This window comes from Arthroderma uncinatum (genome assembly GCF_011692745.1).
Source record: "Arthroderma uncinatum strain CBS 119779 chromosome Unknown scaffold4, whole genome shotgun sequence".
Classification (NCBI taxonomy): Eukaryota; Fungi; Ascomycota; class Eurotiomycetes; order Onygenales; family Arthrodermataceae; genus Arthroderma; species Arthroderma uncinatum.
In genome coordinates, this window is record NW_022983866.1 from 157830 (window position 1) to 175030 (window position 17201).

The window sequence follows — 17201 nt, forward strand, 5'->3', positions numbered from 1 at the left end:
ATCTCTCTGTTATATTTCGCCCCTTTTGTGTTCCAGTAGATATTAGCGGAAATGAAGCGAAACTGAGACCCTGTTCGAACGATAAAGGGTAAGTATTAGCTGGAAATTTGGTATCAATGAACCCTCGGGAAGGGGCTCTGTAGAGGGCTTAGTGACGCTATGAGAGACACAAGTATAGGGGGCAGGTAGAAGTTGAGGTTAGCAAATTGCTGCTAACAGATAGGTAAGATAATTGATAGATCAACGGAGCGTTAAACGTAGCTCCTATGGCCAGAAGATAGAGGATAGGCGACAGGGTGATAAACTCAAAGAAGGTATATATTTCCCGAATCACATTAACCTTAACTCATTATCGTAAAAACATTCTATAGCGGATAAACACCGAAACCATAGCAAAATAGTCCCTATGAAAGCATTAGGGACACCCGAAACCTCGAAATCACAAAGCAGTGTTTCTGATATTTTTAGCCGCAGTGATGAAAGCCTTGATCTTTTCCACATCCTGCTCTCCATCAGTTTCAACGCCACTGCTGACATCCACACCCACGACCTTTTTGCCTTCTTCGTCAAGACCTTGAACGGCCTCGATGACATTCTTATCATCCAGCCCGCCCGCCAAGATCACGCGTAGTCCGGCATCATGCTGCAGAACAGCTTTGACTTGGTCATGGCCAAGTTTCTCGCCGGTACCTCCAGCACCCGAGTCCAGGAGGGGAAGCGTGTGGTGACCCCTTCGGGAGACCCCTGAATCTGAGGTCGAGAATTTTTTGATGACTGGCACAGGAAGAAGGGATGACCATTCAAGAGGCTCGGATCCGTGAAGTTGAATTACATCGAGGCCTAACTTCTGCTGTTGTGATATAATGTAGGATAGGGGCTGGTTTTGGAAAACGCCGACCAAGAGGGCACGGTCTGGATGCCTGAGGAGGCCGGTGGAATGATCGAAATAGTCGGAAGCAAGGAGTGCGTCTCCGTTGGTACTTTGTGTTGTCAAAGGCGATGGGCGCGGGGTTGACTTGACAGTATTGGAGATTTCAAGGGCAGTCTCGTTGGAGACAGTTCTTGATCGACCTTCGGCCAAAATGATACCAATCAGGTCAGCACCAGCTTCAATGGCCTCCTTGGCAGCGTTGGCAGATCGTGTTCCACATATCTTTACCAGGGGAGCACCTGGCGTTTGGGTGGCAGGCCCAGGTTTTGTCCCGAAAAGAGTAGAAACAAATTCATTGACGTCTTGAGCGCGCATTAGAGCTTCTCCTACAAGGACAGCCTTGACCCCGTTCTTCTGATATGGAGCAACGTCATCGGGACCAGAGATGCCACTAAGGGCACACACAATGGTGGACTCAGGGACTTGATCCATTAGCCGACTAGTAGTCTCCAGATCGACTTCGAAACTCGAAAGATTGCGGTTATTCACGCCAATGACCTTGGAGCCCAACTTCACCGCAATAGCCATCTCCTCAGGGTTGTTTACCTCTACCAGGGGCTCCATGCCAAGCCCTCGGGAATATTCGAAGAGCCGCTTGAGGAGTGACTCTTCGAGCATCTTAACAATCAGAAGCACTGTATCAGCACCGGCAAGACGTGCTTCAAGGATTTGGTACTCGTCAAAGACAAATTCCTTCCGTAGGATTGCAGGGCGGTTTGGGGTACCCTCCAAGCTCTGTCGAACTGCACGTAGGTCATCTAGGCTTCCCTTGAACCACTCAGGCTCAGTAAGGACGGATATAACACTAGCACCAGCCATGGCGTACTTTCTGGCCTGAGCAGGGGCGCAGATGGATGCCGCAATGATACCCTTCGAAGGGGAAGCTCTCTTAATTTCAGCCATGAGCGAGAGAGGGAACGGCGACTTCGCTAGACGGTCTGGGAACGAGATCTGTGGAGGAGAAATGCCGAGGTCATACGAAGCCTGGAGGTCTTCGGGGGTCTGAGATGGAATTGTCTTCTGCAGTTTGACTGCTGCTTGACGGTGGGCGTAGATTTTTTCCAGGATTGACCCTTTCTTGGTGTCAGTAGATTGACCGTTCGTAGACCCAGCAACGGGTGCAGAGGCATTGTGCTCTTCCCACGTCCCACCACGAGTCAAGAGGAAGTTCCGGAACATGGCTCGCCCATGCTCGGTCAGGATACTCTCTGGGTGGAACTGGACTCCCTCTACGGTGAACTCCTTGTGTCTCACGCCCATGATGACCTCTGGCCGGTCAGCGTCTCCCAGGTCGGTCGTGGAGGAGATCTCAAGACAGTCCGGAATCGTGGTATGGGTTCCAGCCAGCGAATGGTAGCGTGTGATGTTCAGCGAAGGCGGGAGCGAGGCATATACGCCCTTGGAATCATGCTTCAACGGCGAAGTCTTGCCGTGTAGGATCTCGCCGGCGATGTCTACCTCTCCGCCAAACGAGGATATGATGCACTGCTGGCCCATACACACTCCAAACACCGGTATCTTCCCTGCGAAATGCTGGATTGCCTCGTTGCAGATGCCCGAGTCGGTCTTGGGATGACCGGGACCAGGGCTGAGAACGAGCTGGGTGGGCTTCTCTGCGATCAATTCCTCCAAAGTGGCAGCATCATTCCTGATGACCTTGACTGTGGCGCCCTCCAGGACAAGATACTGGTACAGATTCCAGGTAAACGAGTCGTAGTTATCGATCAGGATCACCTTCGAGGCATTGTCCAGACGCCCAGCTGTGGTGGGGTGGTTTGGTGAATGGTCGACCAATTCAGCCATCTCGACACTGAGCAGACGCAGATGCAGACGCAGACGCAGACGCAGACGATGCTGACCTTCTTTCTCTCTGTATCCTGTCTCTCCTCTTGGTATATGGTGGAAGTTGTAAGAATGTGCAACTTGTCTTCAGCTGGAGTTATGGCTCATAGACCAGACTGAATATATCGCCGGCTCGTATCCCAATCGGGGCTAGGCCCAGATAGGCATCTACCTTTGTTGACCCCAAAAGCTTTTGAGATCTTGAAGCTTCAACTTTTTACACCGCGTCTCGTCCCTGAAGCTCGACTACGGGCGCTGCTTGCACTCTCCCTCAGCTCCCGCCGGACAATGATATAGCTGGATGCGCTCATGGCTCCGCCGACGGACGTCTATTTCCCATCGCTGGACGATTGTTTTGGCGACAGCCAACTCATGTACATTCACACCTCTAGACGCCTTTTGATCTAGGAAACAGGAAGCTAACTACGGCGATAGATCATGGAAAACCGCATACCTGTCCATAGCGAGGACAGACGATGAATCTAAACCCGATAGGAATATTGCAGACTTTCTCTCCGCTCCAACCAGTCTCAGCATCCTCTCGAATCCCTACTCTCCATTCCCGAAACCATCTAATGCTTCAAAAACCGCATTCGAGTCTAAGACGGCCGCTATTCACGTTACGTCCTCTAAAAACACATCTGATTCCGATGAAGTAAAGTCGGATGCGCTATGGCTGAGCAAGGAGGCCGGAATAGACGAGGTGTCCGCGTTGCGCATCGTGGTGCTAGCCTGGCAACGTCGCCGTGAAAACGAACTGCTGTCCCATTTTTCGGAGGAGGAATTTACGAGTCTACACGATGCTGTTGGAATTGGAAGGTCACCACACGGATCCTACGGAAATGAGGCCTCTAGCATCATCAAATACGCTGGCTCGCAAACCGGAACGTCCGATAGATTGAAGTCCAAGGAAACGAGACAGAAGATCCTCTTCCATATTTGGCTATCAGAGCAACGACACATACTCAAGCTATCGCATTTTTTGATAGCCACGTCACTAAGAGATAGACCGCAGGGTCAACAGAATTCGGAGTCTAAGCCATCTGGCGATTCCGATGAGGATTCTTCCATTGCGGAAGCCAGCCAGTTAGGAAGTGTAATTCTCAAGGGTCAGTGCGGCGAATTAAAGGTGGATAAGACCGAAATTAATATTCCGAGCTGCATCGAGGCTTTCCGGCTACGCATCAAGGGACTGGAGAGTGGGAGCTGGTGGTCAAAGGCGGTAGGGCCGGACATGTTGATGGAGAATTCATGGCAATCAAGCTCTCTCGAGGAACTTGTCCAGATATTAAGCCTCATTTTCCTTCAAATCAGATCCTCCGAAGCTATTCCCTCCTCTGAAGTGCTGTTGTCCTGGCTCAGATTGATGAGCGACTATGAATTTCTAGAGACCATTCGCCCAGTAAGTACCCCAGAGCGGTTGAATCTCTTCTTCAAACACGCAGTCCAATTCACTAATTCACACTAGTCAACGGAGGAACAAGTGGCTATATGCTCCAAGCTTCAGACGCTCATATCAATAACGACACTTTCATTCCTCAAGCTTCAGACATCTTCCGCGCGCTTGGATAAGCCAGAACTAAAGCCAACGAATGCGCCATACTTCCTATCCCAAAAGGACATTGGCGAGATCAATGAGATATTCCTCAAGGCAGCCCATGCTGGTCGGCTAACCGCAAGTCCTGCTGTATTTTCTTGGGCAGTAATCATGTACTCCGTTGGGGAAATCGCCTTGGCCATAAAGGAAAATAGGGAGCTTCAGCAGGCAAATCATGCCGTTGAATCCTTTAATAACAGCACACAGTTTGCGACACCGTCTGGCCTTTCAGAACTATCCATTTACGAGGATGTCTGGGAAAAAGCACACAACCCCGAATTCGACGAAGACTTTGTCAGGTTTCTTGTCTCGAGTGCCGTTGATAGATGTCGCTTGCTTGAACTCGTATTCGCCATATCAGAGCAGCTCCGAGCTATCCCTGGCCAGGGAGAGGAAAACTTGGTAAACCAATGGGGTCAACTAGAACTTTTGGACCTGATTAGGGCCGGCGTTCAATACCTGGACTACATCCCTGAGCTTGTAGCGGCGGTTTTGTGTATCGTTTCAGAACCGAATGAATATCAAAGCCTGGGCAAGGAACCAAAATCCGATGATGCTTACGATCCCCGAGCCGTGTTCCTCGGAGACGACGTTTTGATGGAAAAGATCTTTCGAAACGCGAAATCTCGATTCCCATATGAGGCTATAAACTTTTTGAAATTTTGCAGAGCTCTCGCAGGATGCAGCTTATCAAACGACGACGGATTACCCGTAATCTGCCAAGAGCTAGAGTCTATGGCTACCTACACGCAGGCCGTTGCACCTGGGTTCCAGGGATATAGGTCAATCCGAGAAGACGAGAACGCGAACTACGTCAAGCTTATCGCTCCGCTTGATATGAAGGAGGTCGCTTCTACAAGGCGAGATGTAATGCAGACCTCAAACGAATTGGTTCTTGCCAATGAATTATCTGTTCTACCCGCAGTCACCGTTGGCCAGGTTGTCAGCGAGTCGAAGCCTGCTGTGATAATGTGGCATCACCAGTATAACTGCCTTGGATTTCTCGGAAAGTGGTTAGAACAAGCTACGAACAGTCGTGGAAATGAGAATGCCCCTGATGATGAAGTAGCCTCCGATATCATCGGCCTACTCGCCGATTTGATAGACACTGCATATGCAATTTCTAGAAGAAATGGGCACGAATCTTCTGCCAAACGAATTCTAGAGATGGCGAGTGACGGATTGGATCGTCATGCCGATATTCTCTCTGTGATTTTCGATATCTTTGAACGGAGCCTCCAGAGCGCCAGTTCCGCGAGCTCCAGCAATCGAAACCTCGATCTCACCATGTCGTGTATGCATTTTATTTCTGCTCTAACCAAAGTTCTCCCCGGCAGAGTTTGGCCAGCACTTATACGAAGCTCATTCCTGTCAACGAATGGAAATGGAGGAATGCTCGATAAAATCATTTTCTCGGTGGAGGCAAGCTCGGGGGATCTTTCATTCCTCCTGTCGTCTATTAGACTATTTGAGTCTGTTGTCGATGACGCTATTACACATGCTGCACTTCGAAGGACGACCGCAAAAGTTACCTCTTCATCCTACGTCGTTGAGTATACAGCTGGAATTCCCGTACGTTCAATGCGCACCTGTCTGCTCAGCTTTGTTCGGGCGATGGTGGAGATATACAACAGCGGTTCAGGTTGGAAACACAACGACATTCATCAGCAGATCCAAATCAACACATCTTTAGCCAATAACTTCCAGAAAATTCTCTATTATGTTTACGGAACAGACGATACCCAAGATCTCGACGATAAAGTGACTGCCGTTTTTTCAAGTTCTGCCAAATACCTATTGAACATTCTTCGGCCAGGATTGAATGAGAGTCTTCCGGCTAATCCTATCTTGCGCATTATACTGGGCGGCTTTGAAGCCCATGTGCCTGAAAATATGGTTCATTTTAATCCTCACTGGAATACGTTAATAGTATCGACACTTGATCTGGCCAAAATATTAGTACAGGTCGGGTGGCTGACAGATGCTCCTGTTTCTGCGCTCGAGAAGCAGCTCTTCAGCGCTTCACCGGTACTAGCGAGATTATTTGTCCTTGACCGCAGGTATCAGCTCCCGGTTGCAACATTGCTTGAGTTACTCATGTCTCGCGCTTCCGCATACACAGAGGGGGAGCCTCCATCGTTACTTGGACACCTTGGTGCCGAATCCTCCTGCCGCTTCCTAGATGCTCTTGCTAAATTCGACCAGCCATTTGGATCCGAAGATATTAAGATAGCCATATGGACGCTTGTAACCTCCGTCATAACCAAACGACAACAGTGGCTTGCTGTTTTCCTGCTCACAGGTTGCTCACCCCGAGAGTCATTGAAAGCCGACTCGGATAAAGGAGCTGCGTCTATGAAATCAAAACCATTCCTAGAAGCTTCTCTGGATCTACTGTCCTCCATATCTTCCATCCCTCCCCAGATAGCAGTCGCTGCCCTACATTTCATCGCCAAAGCCCAAGAAAACTGGCCCTGGGTAACACCAGAGCTAAAGAAGCATCCAAACTTCTTCACAGTGGTGACGAAATATGTCACAGAGCTAGACATCAACAAACTCCCACCATACAAAAAATGCATGAACATAAGGATTGCAGCGCTGGTGGTCGATATTTGCAACGTATATCTGCATAGCGCCAAGGAAGCAAGAGACGGATCGTTCTTCAAAACACTGATTCCACTTGTGTCCTGGCTCTCGGAGAATGCAGTTGAAGTCGACGGCTATAATGCGTCACTACACGTGAACTTGAAACGAAATTTCGAGATGAAGTATCGCGAGAGCAAGATATCAAACATCAAACGTACTGCTCTCGTACGACCAGAATTCGGGGAAGAGTACTATTACGATGTTCCTATGGGCAATAAGTTATTTGGCTATGATTTCGCATGGGTTGGTAAACGGGATCAAGGATTCGTGGAAGAAGTCAAACGAGCCAATCTAAATCTGTCTCTCGTTGAGGCGCAAATGGTAAGTTCTATCCTAGTGAAGGATGTAGAGTGAGCAGCCTTACTGACTTTAAAATCACATAGTCACTTCTTCATAGCTGGAAATTCTTCGCGATTGAACATTGCTCGGATTTCATGCCTGACCGTGAAGTTCAGAAATCCATGGCTCGCGTTGTTCGTCGTTGCCTAGTTGCAAATTCTCAAGATATTCCTGATGAGCAAATATTTTTCAAGCTACTTGAAACTCGAGCAGAGTTCGCTGTAGCTTTGCTTCATCGCCTGGTCGAAGTTAAGTCTACGGGTGCAGAGGTGTTCAGCCTTCTAGCTGTTGCATGGGAGACTATCAGGGTTTGCAGCCCGACATACGAGAGCGCTTTGTTGCACGATAATACGGAATACTACGGCCTTTTGCTGAACGTATTGTTTCTCACTCTGCAATTCCACGTTGCAGGTGCTAGCAAAGTCAACCCCGAAGCTGTTAGCAAGAAACCTGAGGTGTCTTCCGACCTCTCTGTGGTTGTCGACGTGATTAAGAACGTTGTTGCGAATGGCTACCGGACTCTATGCACACATCTACATGATGACCCCCAGAAGTGCACTCCAAAGGACTTCGCGATCTTGACCGCGATCCTGCAAACTTCTCTGAAGGTGAAAGATGTCGACCGCATATACGAACAGATTGCGTTCCATCTAGCCGATAGCGATACCATTAGATATGCAGCCACTCTCTTCTCCTGGTCATATCAGCTGACTATTGACGGTGACCCAGTTTACGGAGAGATCAGCATGTTGTACCTCCTGGAGCTATCTTGCATCCCTAATATCGCTGAGCAACTAGCAGTAGACGGAATACTTGTTAAACTATCAACATACCGACTAACCGAGATATTCCGTCAACCTCAAGGGTGCGGGCCATTCGATCCTACTCCAAGGCTCTTCTCCATATGGAATACCGGCTTCCTTCCTCTCTGCTTGAACTTACTCTACCACATTGGACGCACTGTACCCGAAGTCGCTGCATTCCTCAACCAATTTGAAGGCCAACTCCGCCGAGCGTCGACTGCATTTTCACTCGGTAGCCCAACGATAGTTTCCAACTCAAGTCTAGCTGCAAGCCATCATTCCGTCAGGCGGCTATCTCTTGGGATGGCGACCGAAGCCTGTTCGCTGGCACTTATATCGATGATAATTCAAAAGTTCCGAGACGCAGGGCCAAGCGCAGGTGTAGACCCACAGAATATACAAGATCTCAAGTGGGACAGGGTGCAAGTGAAGGACGATATTGATGCTTTGTTGGAGAAGCGGTCGGTTCTGCGATCGCGTATCACTCCAACTAGTGAAAAGGAAGTTGCTTGGTCTCAACGTCCGCCTCTGGATCGATCGGGTGGAGCGGAGAGTTTGCTCGAAGAAAAGATAGTGAAGGAGCTTCAAACAGCCGTTGCATGTATGGGCGCAGGAAATGATGATTAGTTTATATGAGCCATTTTAAATGTCAACCTTTTTCTTGTTAGTTTTGTCTTCCCTTTTTCTATTCATTCTAAGGGTATTAGAGACGGAGTATGTAAACGCATGTTGATGCTAGATAGCCCTTTGTACGATCTGAGATGCTCACCGAATAAGTTCGCTTTGACGAAGTTTATATCTCCTTTCTTTTTTCGGTGAACATTCCATTTCCACCGAGTTTCTCGCCAATTCAACGTTGATCGTTGGGTCAAGGTTCATGCATGCAAGTCTGTCATAAATTAGGTAGTTAGGAAGTCAAGGGACTCGAGTTGCTCCCTTTTTCTATCCGCTAGCCAAGTCGCTTATTTTTGAGCACCGATTTGTCCAATAATGTCAACGCAATTTGCTGGTATTTGTGTCAATTAAACCCCCTCGCCTGCGAGCTCCCGTTGCAGTGTTTAGTCTATTCGCAGCCAGGACCAACTCATCAGTGTAATGCTGGTTGGAAGCAGTCGAATTTGATATTGCAGCAACGGCGTTGTCCGCAACCGAACCTCGGCCGGCTGATCCGTTCGTATAACGGCCCCTGGCCCACCGCGGAGACTGAATATTCCATAGTTCTCCATTATAGACCCCGAGTGCCGAGGCATTCTCGAAGGTCGAAAGGTGTCAAAGCGAAAAGGGGTCCCTGGTGGCTTTGTTCTGCTCAGATCTTACGTAGTACTGGGTGAAGGGATACACCGGAACGCAGGGAATGTAATGCGATAAATGTCCTTTGCGAAGGAAGATGCCTAAAGTTGTGAAGCCTCGGAATTTCGGTTAAGGTTGTCTTCTCCGCAAAGTGTATTTATTTCTATTCGACCTTCCATCAGGCAGATCCATGACCCAACAGAGGGGAACCGGGACGGCTTCAAGTCACCGTCCGTCTCTTAAAATTAGTTAAATGTTCACTGAGCGTCAAGCTAGTGCGGAACGAGGAGACTTCCGACATCTGAGCCCTTCTCCTTGGACCTGATTGAAATCACTCCTATGCAGCTCAACCCCCCGTGCGCCATTCCGTTTGTCATAGGTCTATAATAAGAAACAAGAGGCATATTAAAGACCTGTTGATCTCCAGCCCACTCGACGAAGGTAGAAGTTATACCAGCCCATATCTACAAGCATCTTTCTCGAGTTCGTAGGGCTAAAACCTCTCAGCATCAACTACTCCTCACCTCACCTCACCTCACCTCTCCAAAATGCCGTTCAAATCTCGATGGTCAGTGGAGATACCCAACGCCTCCCTACCAACCGTTATCTTTGAATCACCTACCCATCCACTATCGACGGCCAAATGCAGCTTTCTCGACGCTGCTCGGCCTGACACCCATTATTTCACAGTCCATGACTACCGCCTATGGTGTCAGCGGTTCGCTGCCGGATTGAGAAAGTCAGGTCTAAAACCAGGCGATCGAGTTCTTCTATTTTCTCCCAACGACTTGTTCTTTCCTGTGGCATTTATGGGAATCGTGATGGCTGGCGGTATCTTCACAGGCGCAAATCCTACATATACACCAAGAGAGTTAGCATATCAGTTAAAGGACAGCGGTGCGAAATACCTTTTATGCGCCGATGCAAGCCTGGATACCGGTATTTCTGCAGCAAAATCCATCGGTATGGGCCTGGATAGGGTATTCATATTCAACAGCGCAGTATTTGACGGAACAGGCCGTGGTGCAAATGGGTGTCGTCACTGGGGAGACCTCATCGCTTCTCCGGCCGACGGAAGCCAATTCTTCTGGGACTCCTTGACGGCTTCAGGTGAAGCAAACCGTACACTAGCATTGAATTATTCTAGCGGGACGACTGGTGTTCCCAAGGGAGTTGAAATTACACATAGAAACTATGTGGCCAACCTCCTTCAATTCACCAAGACCGGCTCTCTTCATAATGACTATGTCAATCGGAATGCTAGAACTAAATGGCTCTGTTTCTTGCCAATGTATCACGCGATGGCACAAAACATCTTCATAGCTGCAGCCCTTAGGCGTGGCGTCCCAGTATACGTCATGGCGCGGTTCGATTTCATCCAGATGTTGGAAAACATCCAAAAATTCCGCATCAACGAGCTATTGGTGGTTCCACCGATTGCCGTGGCGCTGGCCAAGCATCCCCAAGTCAAGGACTATGATTTGAGCTGCTTGGAGTCAATTGGAAGCGGAGCTGCGCCTTTGGGGAGAGAGGTTAGTGAAGAAGTAGAAGCCCTGTTCCCTGCTGGACAGCTTCATGTTAGGCAGGGCTGGGGTATGACTGAGTAAGTTATGTACCTCGAATGTACCTTCTTCTTGCTATGTGGAGAGCTGACGATAGATGTGATACCAGGACCACTTGCTCTATTCTCGGCTGGGACCCAAATGAAAAGGGCACGAGTGCATCTGTCGGGGAACTAAATGCAAACTGCGAGGGCAGGATAATGGCAGATGATGGTGTGACAGAGCTGGGCCGGAACCAGAGAGGTGAAATCTGGGTTAGAGGTCCCAACATCATGAAAGGCTACTGGGGTAGGCCCGACGCAACCCGAGAGACTCTCACCGAGGATGGTTGGCTGAAGACCGGAGACATCGGCTACGTGACTGACGCAGGGAAATTCTTCATCGTGGACCGAAAAAAGGTAAGCAAATGCACCAATTGCAGCTCCTCCCGCAGGTTCCAGGCTGACTCCAGGGTATCCGAAACGTGCAGGAACTTATCAAGGTCAAGGGAAACCAGGTAGCCCCCGCCGAGCTAGAAGGGGTACTTCTAGACCATCCAGCCGTAGCTGATGCAGCTGTCGTTGGCGTAACCAGGTTAGAAAACCACCATTTCCAACCCACAGGAATGAGCTGTCAAAAAAGTCGTGCTAACGCAGGCTGATTCCATAGAGATGGTGAGGAGTATCCACAGGCATATATAACCCTAAAAGCTGGTGCAACAGCAAACGCCAAGGACATCGTCGACTACATGAAGAAGAACGTTGCCCCCACGAAGCGAATCACGGGCGGAGTGGTCTTTGTAGACGTAATACCCAGAAACCCGTCCGGCAAGATCCTGCGGAAAGTCCTACGCGAGAGGGCAGCCCAGGAGGCACAGCAAGAGCCAGTGCAGGTCTCCGCCAAACTTTAGCGAACGGACAAGCTGCGGGTGCGGAGTGCGGAGTAACAACTGCGGAGTGACAATTGCGGCTTTCAATAGAACATTGGGCCGCTTCCCGCTTGCCAGGTAAAGGGCGTAATTGGGCTTTAGCTCATACATCGGTTCAGCTGGCTGCATGCATGTATGTAGAATATGGGGTAAAAATTGCGTTCAATTCATAGGGAATCGCTGCAGCCTGTCGCAGTCGAGATCGCCATGGCCAAAAGTATCGACGGTTAAGCGTAGATATCGACGGCAAGCGGCCTATCAGACCGTAGTAGCCGTCTGCTCGTTTAGATGCCGAGTCCGGTTAAAGACGAGGGAAAGCCAAATTGTGCCTCTTCAGCTGAGGGCTGCCGCTGGCTTGCATTCTCGGGATCCATTTCGCTTGACGCGCTGGAGATCAGGCCAGTCGGTGGGATTTGTGCATGGTGCAATGTGCCGATACGGTCGTTATGCTTCCTATCCGGTCCATCCTTGTTTGATCGAGCGTTTGTCGAGTGATACGTGGCTGGCGCAGTTCCTCCCGTGATTGCCTTGACCAGTGCGCAGCAGGGTCTCGGCAGGACCAGGCCGTACCCGGGCTATAGCAGGCAGCAGGATAACGTAGTCAGAGGCGTATGTACATATCGTAACTGCGTAGAAAACTCGTCCTGAATATGTGGACGATGGCGTCTATATAGTAGAACGAAGCTCGAAGTCCAAAATTTCCCTTCTGAGATGTGGCTGGTGGCGTGTGGCTGGTGCAAAGCACGTGTTTAGTGTGGCTGTGTCCACGCTAGTCCCGATACGGCTAACAGGTTGCCATCGCGAGCTGAACTTCGCCTTGCATCCTCAACCTCCACAGCTTTCTTCAGCTTGCATCGCTTCGGCCGGCGCTCCAGGGCCGCGAGGTTACAGCGAGGTCGTTTGAGGCTCAGCTGACATGGAGTGGCCGACAGAAGGTTAACGGCAGAAGGGAGAAGGGTACGGCCGTGTTGGTTCGTCGAGCTTGGAGAGGCTCAAACAGCTACAGCAGGATACACCTATACTACCACCACAACGGAATCAAGTTGAACCCACCCCTGCGAGGTAGTGGCGCTGGCCGAGCTTGAAGTTTTTTCTTGTCGCTGCGGGGCAAGCTCCGTCTCATTCGGCCAGCCTGCTTCGTGCTACGTAAGGGGGGCATGCGAAGCACTACCCCGTTCTTGATGCGATGCCACCTATACCCTCCCGTCTAATAGGCAATATCAGACAGTTCCACGGAGATCTTCACAGGATGCCGGCGTTCCCGTCTTCCCCAGCGCTTAGGCCTACCAAACTCGATACTTTGACTGCTGCAATCGTTCAGGATCGGCCGCCATCTGCGTGTACCAGGCTTAGTAACCTGTCTCAGCGTTTCTTCCAAGCTGAGCTGGCTCTTACGCAGACCCGGAGCCGTGGGCTATGGGATCTCGGGAGCTTCGGGGCATGATCATCCAAGCTTTAACGGGCCCACCGTTGTGAAGTCTGGCCATGCGGTTGCTGAGACGTCCCTGTGGAAAGGCTAGATGACGCCGACCCGGAGGCGTATCCTTCTTCCCTCTTTCTTTTTTCCTTCTCTCTTTTAACTCTTTATGCAGGGATCGGAAAATAGTTTGATCTTCAACTGCTAGTCAAGTGTATATATCTGTCGCCTTCTGCCATATATATATCTTATTCCTTTTTTGGAAAATCTATCCTTGCATGAGCATCTATATCCGCCTCCTTTGCCTCCTCTGCCTACTCTTTGCATAATTCAACGTCTCTTTAGTGATACTTCCCGAGAGGCAAAATTATTTACTCTGTTCGCCTTCGACATCTGTCATATAAAACATCCGCCATGGCTCCCGTCAAGCAAGATATATTTCAACTACAGGCGTTCAAAGTTCCTGCTACCTGGCTATATCTCCTCCTACCCCTTTCCGTGCTCATATTTGTCATTGTCCGACGGTCTCGACAGCACAAGATGTCATCCTCTCAAAACTCCGGTGCCAAAAATTACTCGCGAGCAATAAATATATCCGACCATTCTGGCGAAAAGCTACAAATTCACTTGTTCTTCGAAAACGGGAGCCCTCCCAGCAATCAGCCAACGCAGAATGCGAATCACACTGGCCGTCCTGAAATTCCAGCTTCAAACACATCCGCCAGCGAACCCCACCAGTATACACAAGCCTTTGATATGACAAGCTTGCCTCTACCTACCGCGACTCAGGATATGAAACACCACACGACGACATTGACAGAGCGAGAGTTCGCACAGCCTGTCTATTCGGAACAGTCCAATCCAGCAGCGCCGCGCCTCCAAAAGGAAACCGTGCAGGTATTCAGAGAAGTTGGATCCGAGACTCGAAAAAACTGGAGGAGAAAGGTACTCGAGTACCGCTAGAGCGTCTTACAAAGCAAGGGAAGGGGTTGTTGGCATCTCGTACCCTTGTCACGATTTTTAAACTCTGTTCCTGGCTATCTCCTTTTTCCTTTCTTGTTTATCCCTTTAAAAAGGATGATATAATTTTACGATGAAGTGATACCCTCAACGACAACATCATATTTCTTTTTTTTTCTATTTTTGATTGCCTGGCTGGCGGGACAGTTTATTTAATCTAGCAACAGGGGCCACAGATTAGTCCGTTCAATGAATAAAATAAAGTTATCTAAAGCCTTATTACCATACACTGCGGCCACGATGTGCCATTATCGTAAATATCCTTCTAGACCATTTCATATAGGTAGTATTCTAGCACAGAAAATGAATCCATAATGCAGGTCTCCCTTGCTCGCCAATAAATATTCCGAGGGCATCGAATAACTACTATAGCTTGTTTACTCTAACAGAGTGGCTTTGTCCCGTACACCTTCTTTAACTGCTCCCAAGTGATCTCTTCTCCAAACATGACCTTACGAGCACGCTGTGCAAACCAGAGTGCCTGACGGGAATTACTAATATGACAGAAGTAAGCAATCTCTGCCTTGGGAGACTCCATGAAAGCCGAGAGGAGGGTTTTCGAACAGTCCTGGTCCTGGCTTCCACGCTCTTTGGCCTCCCTTTTCTTTATAGCCTGGATAACCAGGTCCCTGAACTCGATGATCGGTCGATTATCGTCGTCGGAACGGCCGGGGAAAGTTATAAACTCCGGACATAGTGCAAAGCGCTCCAGGGGCACAGTTTGGGCATGACTCCAATCCAAGACTCCAGTAAGGTTATATTCTTCATCAAATAGGATATTACCATGGTGCAAGTCCAGGTGGCAGAGAGGGAACGGGCCATCGATCCTGTCATCGGTATAGATGTGATCGGTTGCCATCTTAAGCACCCAGCAAGCAGTCAGCCAGTCCGGGTCGTCCGGGTGAACAGACACTATCTCTTTGTTCTGTATCACTCTCTCTCTGTAAAAGTAATCAAGCGAAGTTTGCGGCGGCTCAGCATCTTTATTCGGCCCGTGTGGAATCAATTCAAATTCTGACCTAGCATCACCACTCGATACAACTTTCCCGATGGTGTCAAACGATAGCTGTTGGAGCTCAAAGAATATATCAGCAACCTGACTGGCAGCCTTTTGAAAATGTTTCGAAGGAGCTGCTGTTGCAATTACGCTATCGCAAGGTTTCCCTGGCAGGCACTGCACCAACATATAGGGATACCCAAACGGGGTATCTGAAACAGCGTAGTCAAAGACTTCAGGCACAGGAATTGATGTGCGTTCGCGAACAAGACGCATTGTTGCGATCTCACTAAGCATATCTTCCTGGATCGATGCATCAACGGGACCATGCTGGATGCGTGCAACCCAATATACCTGGTCGGAAAAGACGACTTCGAGAATGAGGTTATTGAAGCCACAGGTAAAGCGACTGGTATCAATGCTGCAAGAAACATCGGGTGATAGCGTTTTGTCTTTCTTTGTGCGAAATCCGAGTGCCCGAGTCTCGAGGTATTCAAAATTCGCAGTGGACAGCAGCTTCAGGATGCGATGGTACTGATCAGACTCCGAGTCTAGGTTATCAAAGCCAGTCCACGCATTACTTGGGCGTGCCATGGCGGTTAAATTTTTGAGAAGCCCAGTGTTTTGAAATGGTTAGTTACCGTTGTAGTTACCAATAGTGTAACTCACAACTTCGCCTGGCAACCGATGAAGATTTTATATACGCCTGTCCTGCTATGTTGACGCAAGTCTCGTGCCAAGAAACGACTGAGTTGGCATGTTTGAAGCTCGACGTCCTTTACATATGGCCATTCCATTTGATCCGAGTTTCCGTTTGACATGGCCCATATCCTACTCGACGCATGGTTGACTAGGCTTCAAGCTTCAACACTGTTGATAAAATATAGCCCTGTCAGGCTGCCAAAGCAGTCACAATGGGTAACTACCTTGTTTATCAATATGTTTCCATTTGTAAATGCATATCGATGCGTCTTGGTTTTTGGGGTCATGCTGAATGGATTGGCTACAGGGAATATGTTATTCATTTGACGCAATGACAAGGCCCAATACCCCTACCGGATTCTGAGGAAACCTTCCTGGCCGCATACCCCTCACAGTTGTCTGCCATACATCAATGTGCCAGAGCATGGTGCTGCCAGCGTGTCCAAGGGTTTAGCTGGATCATGCGCTAAACAACCTTCGAATCAAATGGAGACTCCAAATTTTGAATTTCGGCCTCGTTATCTCTATTCTCTTTTCTCTATTCTCCATTTAGAATGAGTCTGATAATACCCGAAGGCCGCGGGGGAAGTCTATATAAGGACGTCAATTATCTTTCTCCCTAGGACAAGATAGAGTGCCCAGGACACCACTATCAGACACAGCCATTGAAAGAAAAGTCAATCTACCTACCTGAAAGATACTCTAATCTTACCTATCTTGCCCAGCTTCGCATTTTCGATTACGTCTATCAACGACCTGTACCCCCAAAAAACATCCAACACTACAAACATGCCTGAGCAAAACAAGGCAAAGACTTCCAAGAAAACCAATACAGGAACGTCTAAGAAAACTACGAAAAATCCTGAAACTAATTCCTCCGGTCAGCCACGCACCATCACGGGGGTTACTAGTTTTCCCGATTGCTGGAGTTGCGGTACGAAGCTGAAAAATATCCCGCCTTGTGCCTGCAAGGGATGCCAGATTCCCAACTGATACAAACGTCATCATTCAAAATTGGCTATGTATGCACATCTACTTTTCAAATTTGCGGATAGCAATCTTCTAATTAATTATTTAAACACAGTGCGACCTATCAGTATCCACTAAACACCAAGAGGGTATTTCCGACTGGTGAATGCCTTACAATG

General features: G+C 49.0%; 5 protein-coding genes across 5 annotated transcripts; 3 read left to right on the forward strand and 2 right to left on the reverse strand.

The window, feature by feature from the left end:
- Positions 1–439: 439 nt before the first annotated feature.
- On the reverse strand, positions 440–2734 carry GIQ15_05419 (anthranilate synthase component 2; the record flags this gene model as incomplete). The annotated part of the gene is made up of 1 exon (XM_033552836.1): positions 440–2734. One exon carries the CDS (start codon positions 2732–2734, stop codon positions 440–442), a length of 2295 nt encoding a protein of 764 aa, XP_033403980.1.
- Positions 2735–3082: 348 nt separating this feature from the next.
- Positions 3083–8785, forward strand: GIQ15_05420 (uncharacterized protein; the record flags this gene model as incomplete). Its single annotated transcript, XM_033552837.1, has 4 exons — positions 3083–3147; positions 3209–4175; positions 4242–7337; positions 7400–8785. The coding sequence occupies 4 exons, from the start codon at positions 3083–3085 to the stop codon at positions 8783–8785; spliced, it is 5514 nt and encodes a 1837-aa protein (XP_033403981.1).
- Positions 8786–9996: 1211 nt separating this feature from the next.
- On the forward strand, positions 9997–11899 carry GIQ15_05421 (4-coumarate-CoA ligase 1; the record flags this gene model as incomplete). The annotated part of the gene is made up of 4 exons (XM_033552838.1): positions 9997–11051; positions 11120–11408; positions 11462–11583; positions 11659–11899. 4 exons carry the CDS (start codon positions 9997–9999, stop codon positions 11897–11899), a joined length of 1707 nt encoding a protein of 568 aa, XP_033403982.1.
- A 1849-nt stretch (positions 11900–13748) lies between these two features.
- Positions 13749–14297, forward strand: GIQ15_05422 (uncharacterized protein; the record flags this gene model as incomplete). Its single annotated transcript, XM_033552839.1, has 1 exon — positions 13749–14297. The coding sequence occupies one exon, from the start codon at positions 13749–13751 to the stop codon at positions 14295–14297; it is 549 nt and encodes a 182-aa protein (XP_033403983.1).
- Positions 14298–14736: 439 nt separating this feature from the next.
- On the reverse strand, positions 14737–15945 carry GIQ15_05423 (uncharacterized protein; the record flags this gene model as incomplete). The annotated part of the gene is made up of 1 exon (XM_033552840.1): positions 14737–15945. One exon carries the CDS (start codon positions 15943–15945, stop codon positions 14737–14739), a length of 1209 nt encoding a protein of 402 aa, XP_033403984.1.
- Positions 15946–17201: the final 1256 nt, after the last annotated feature.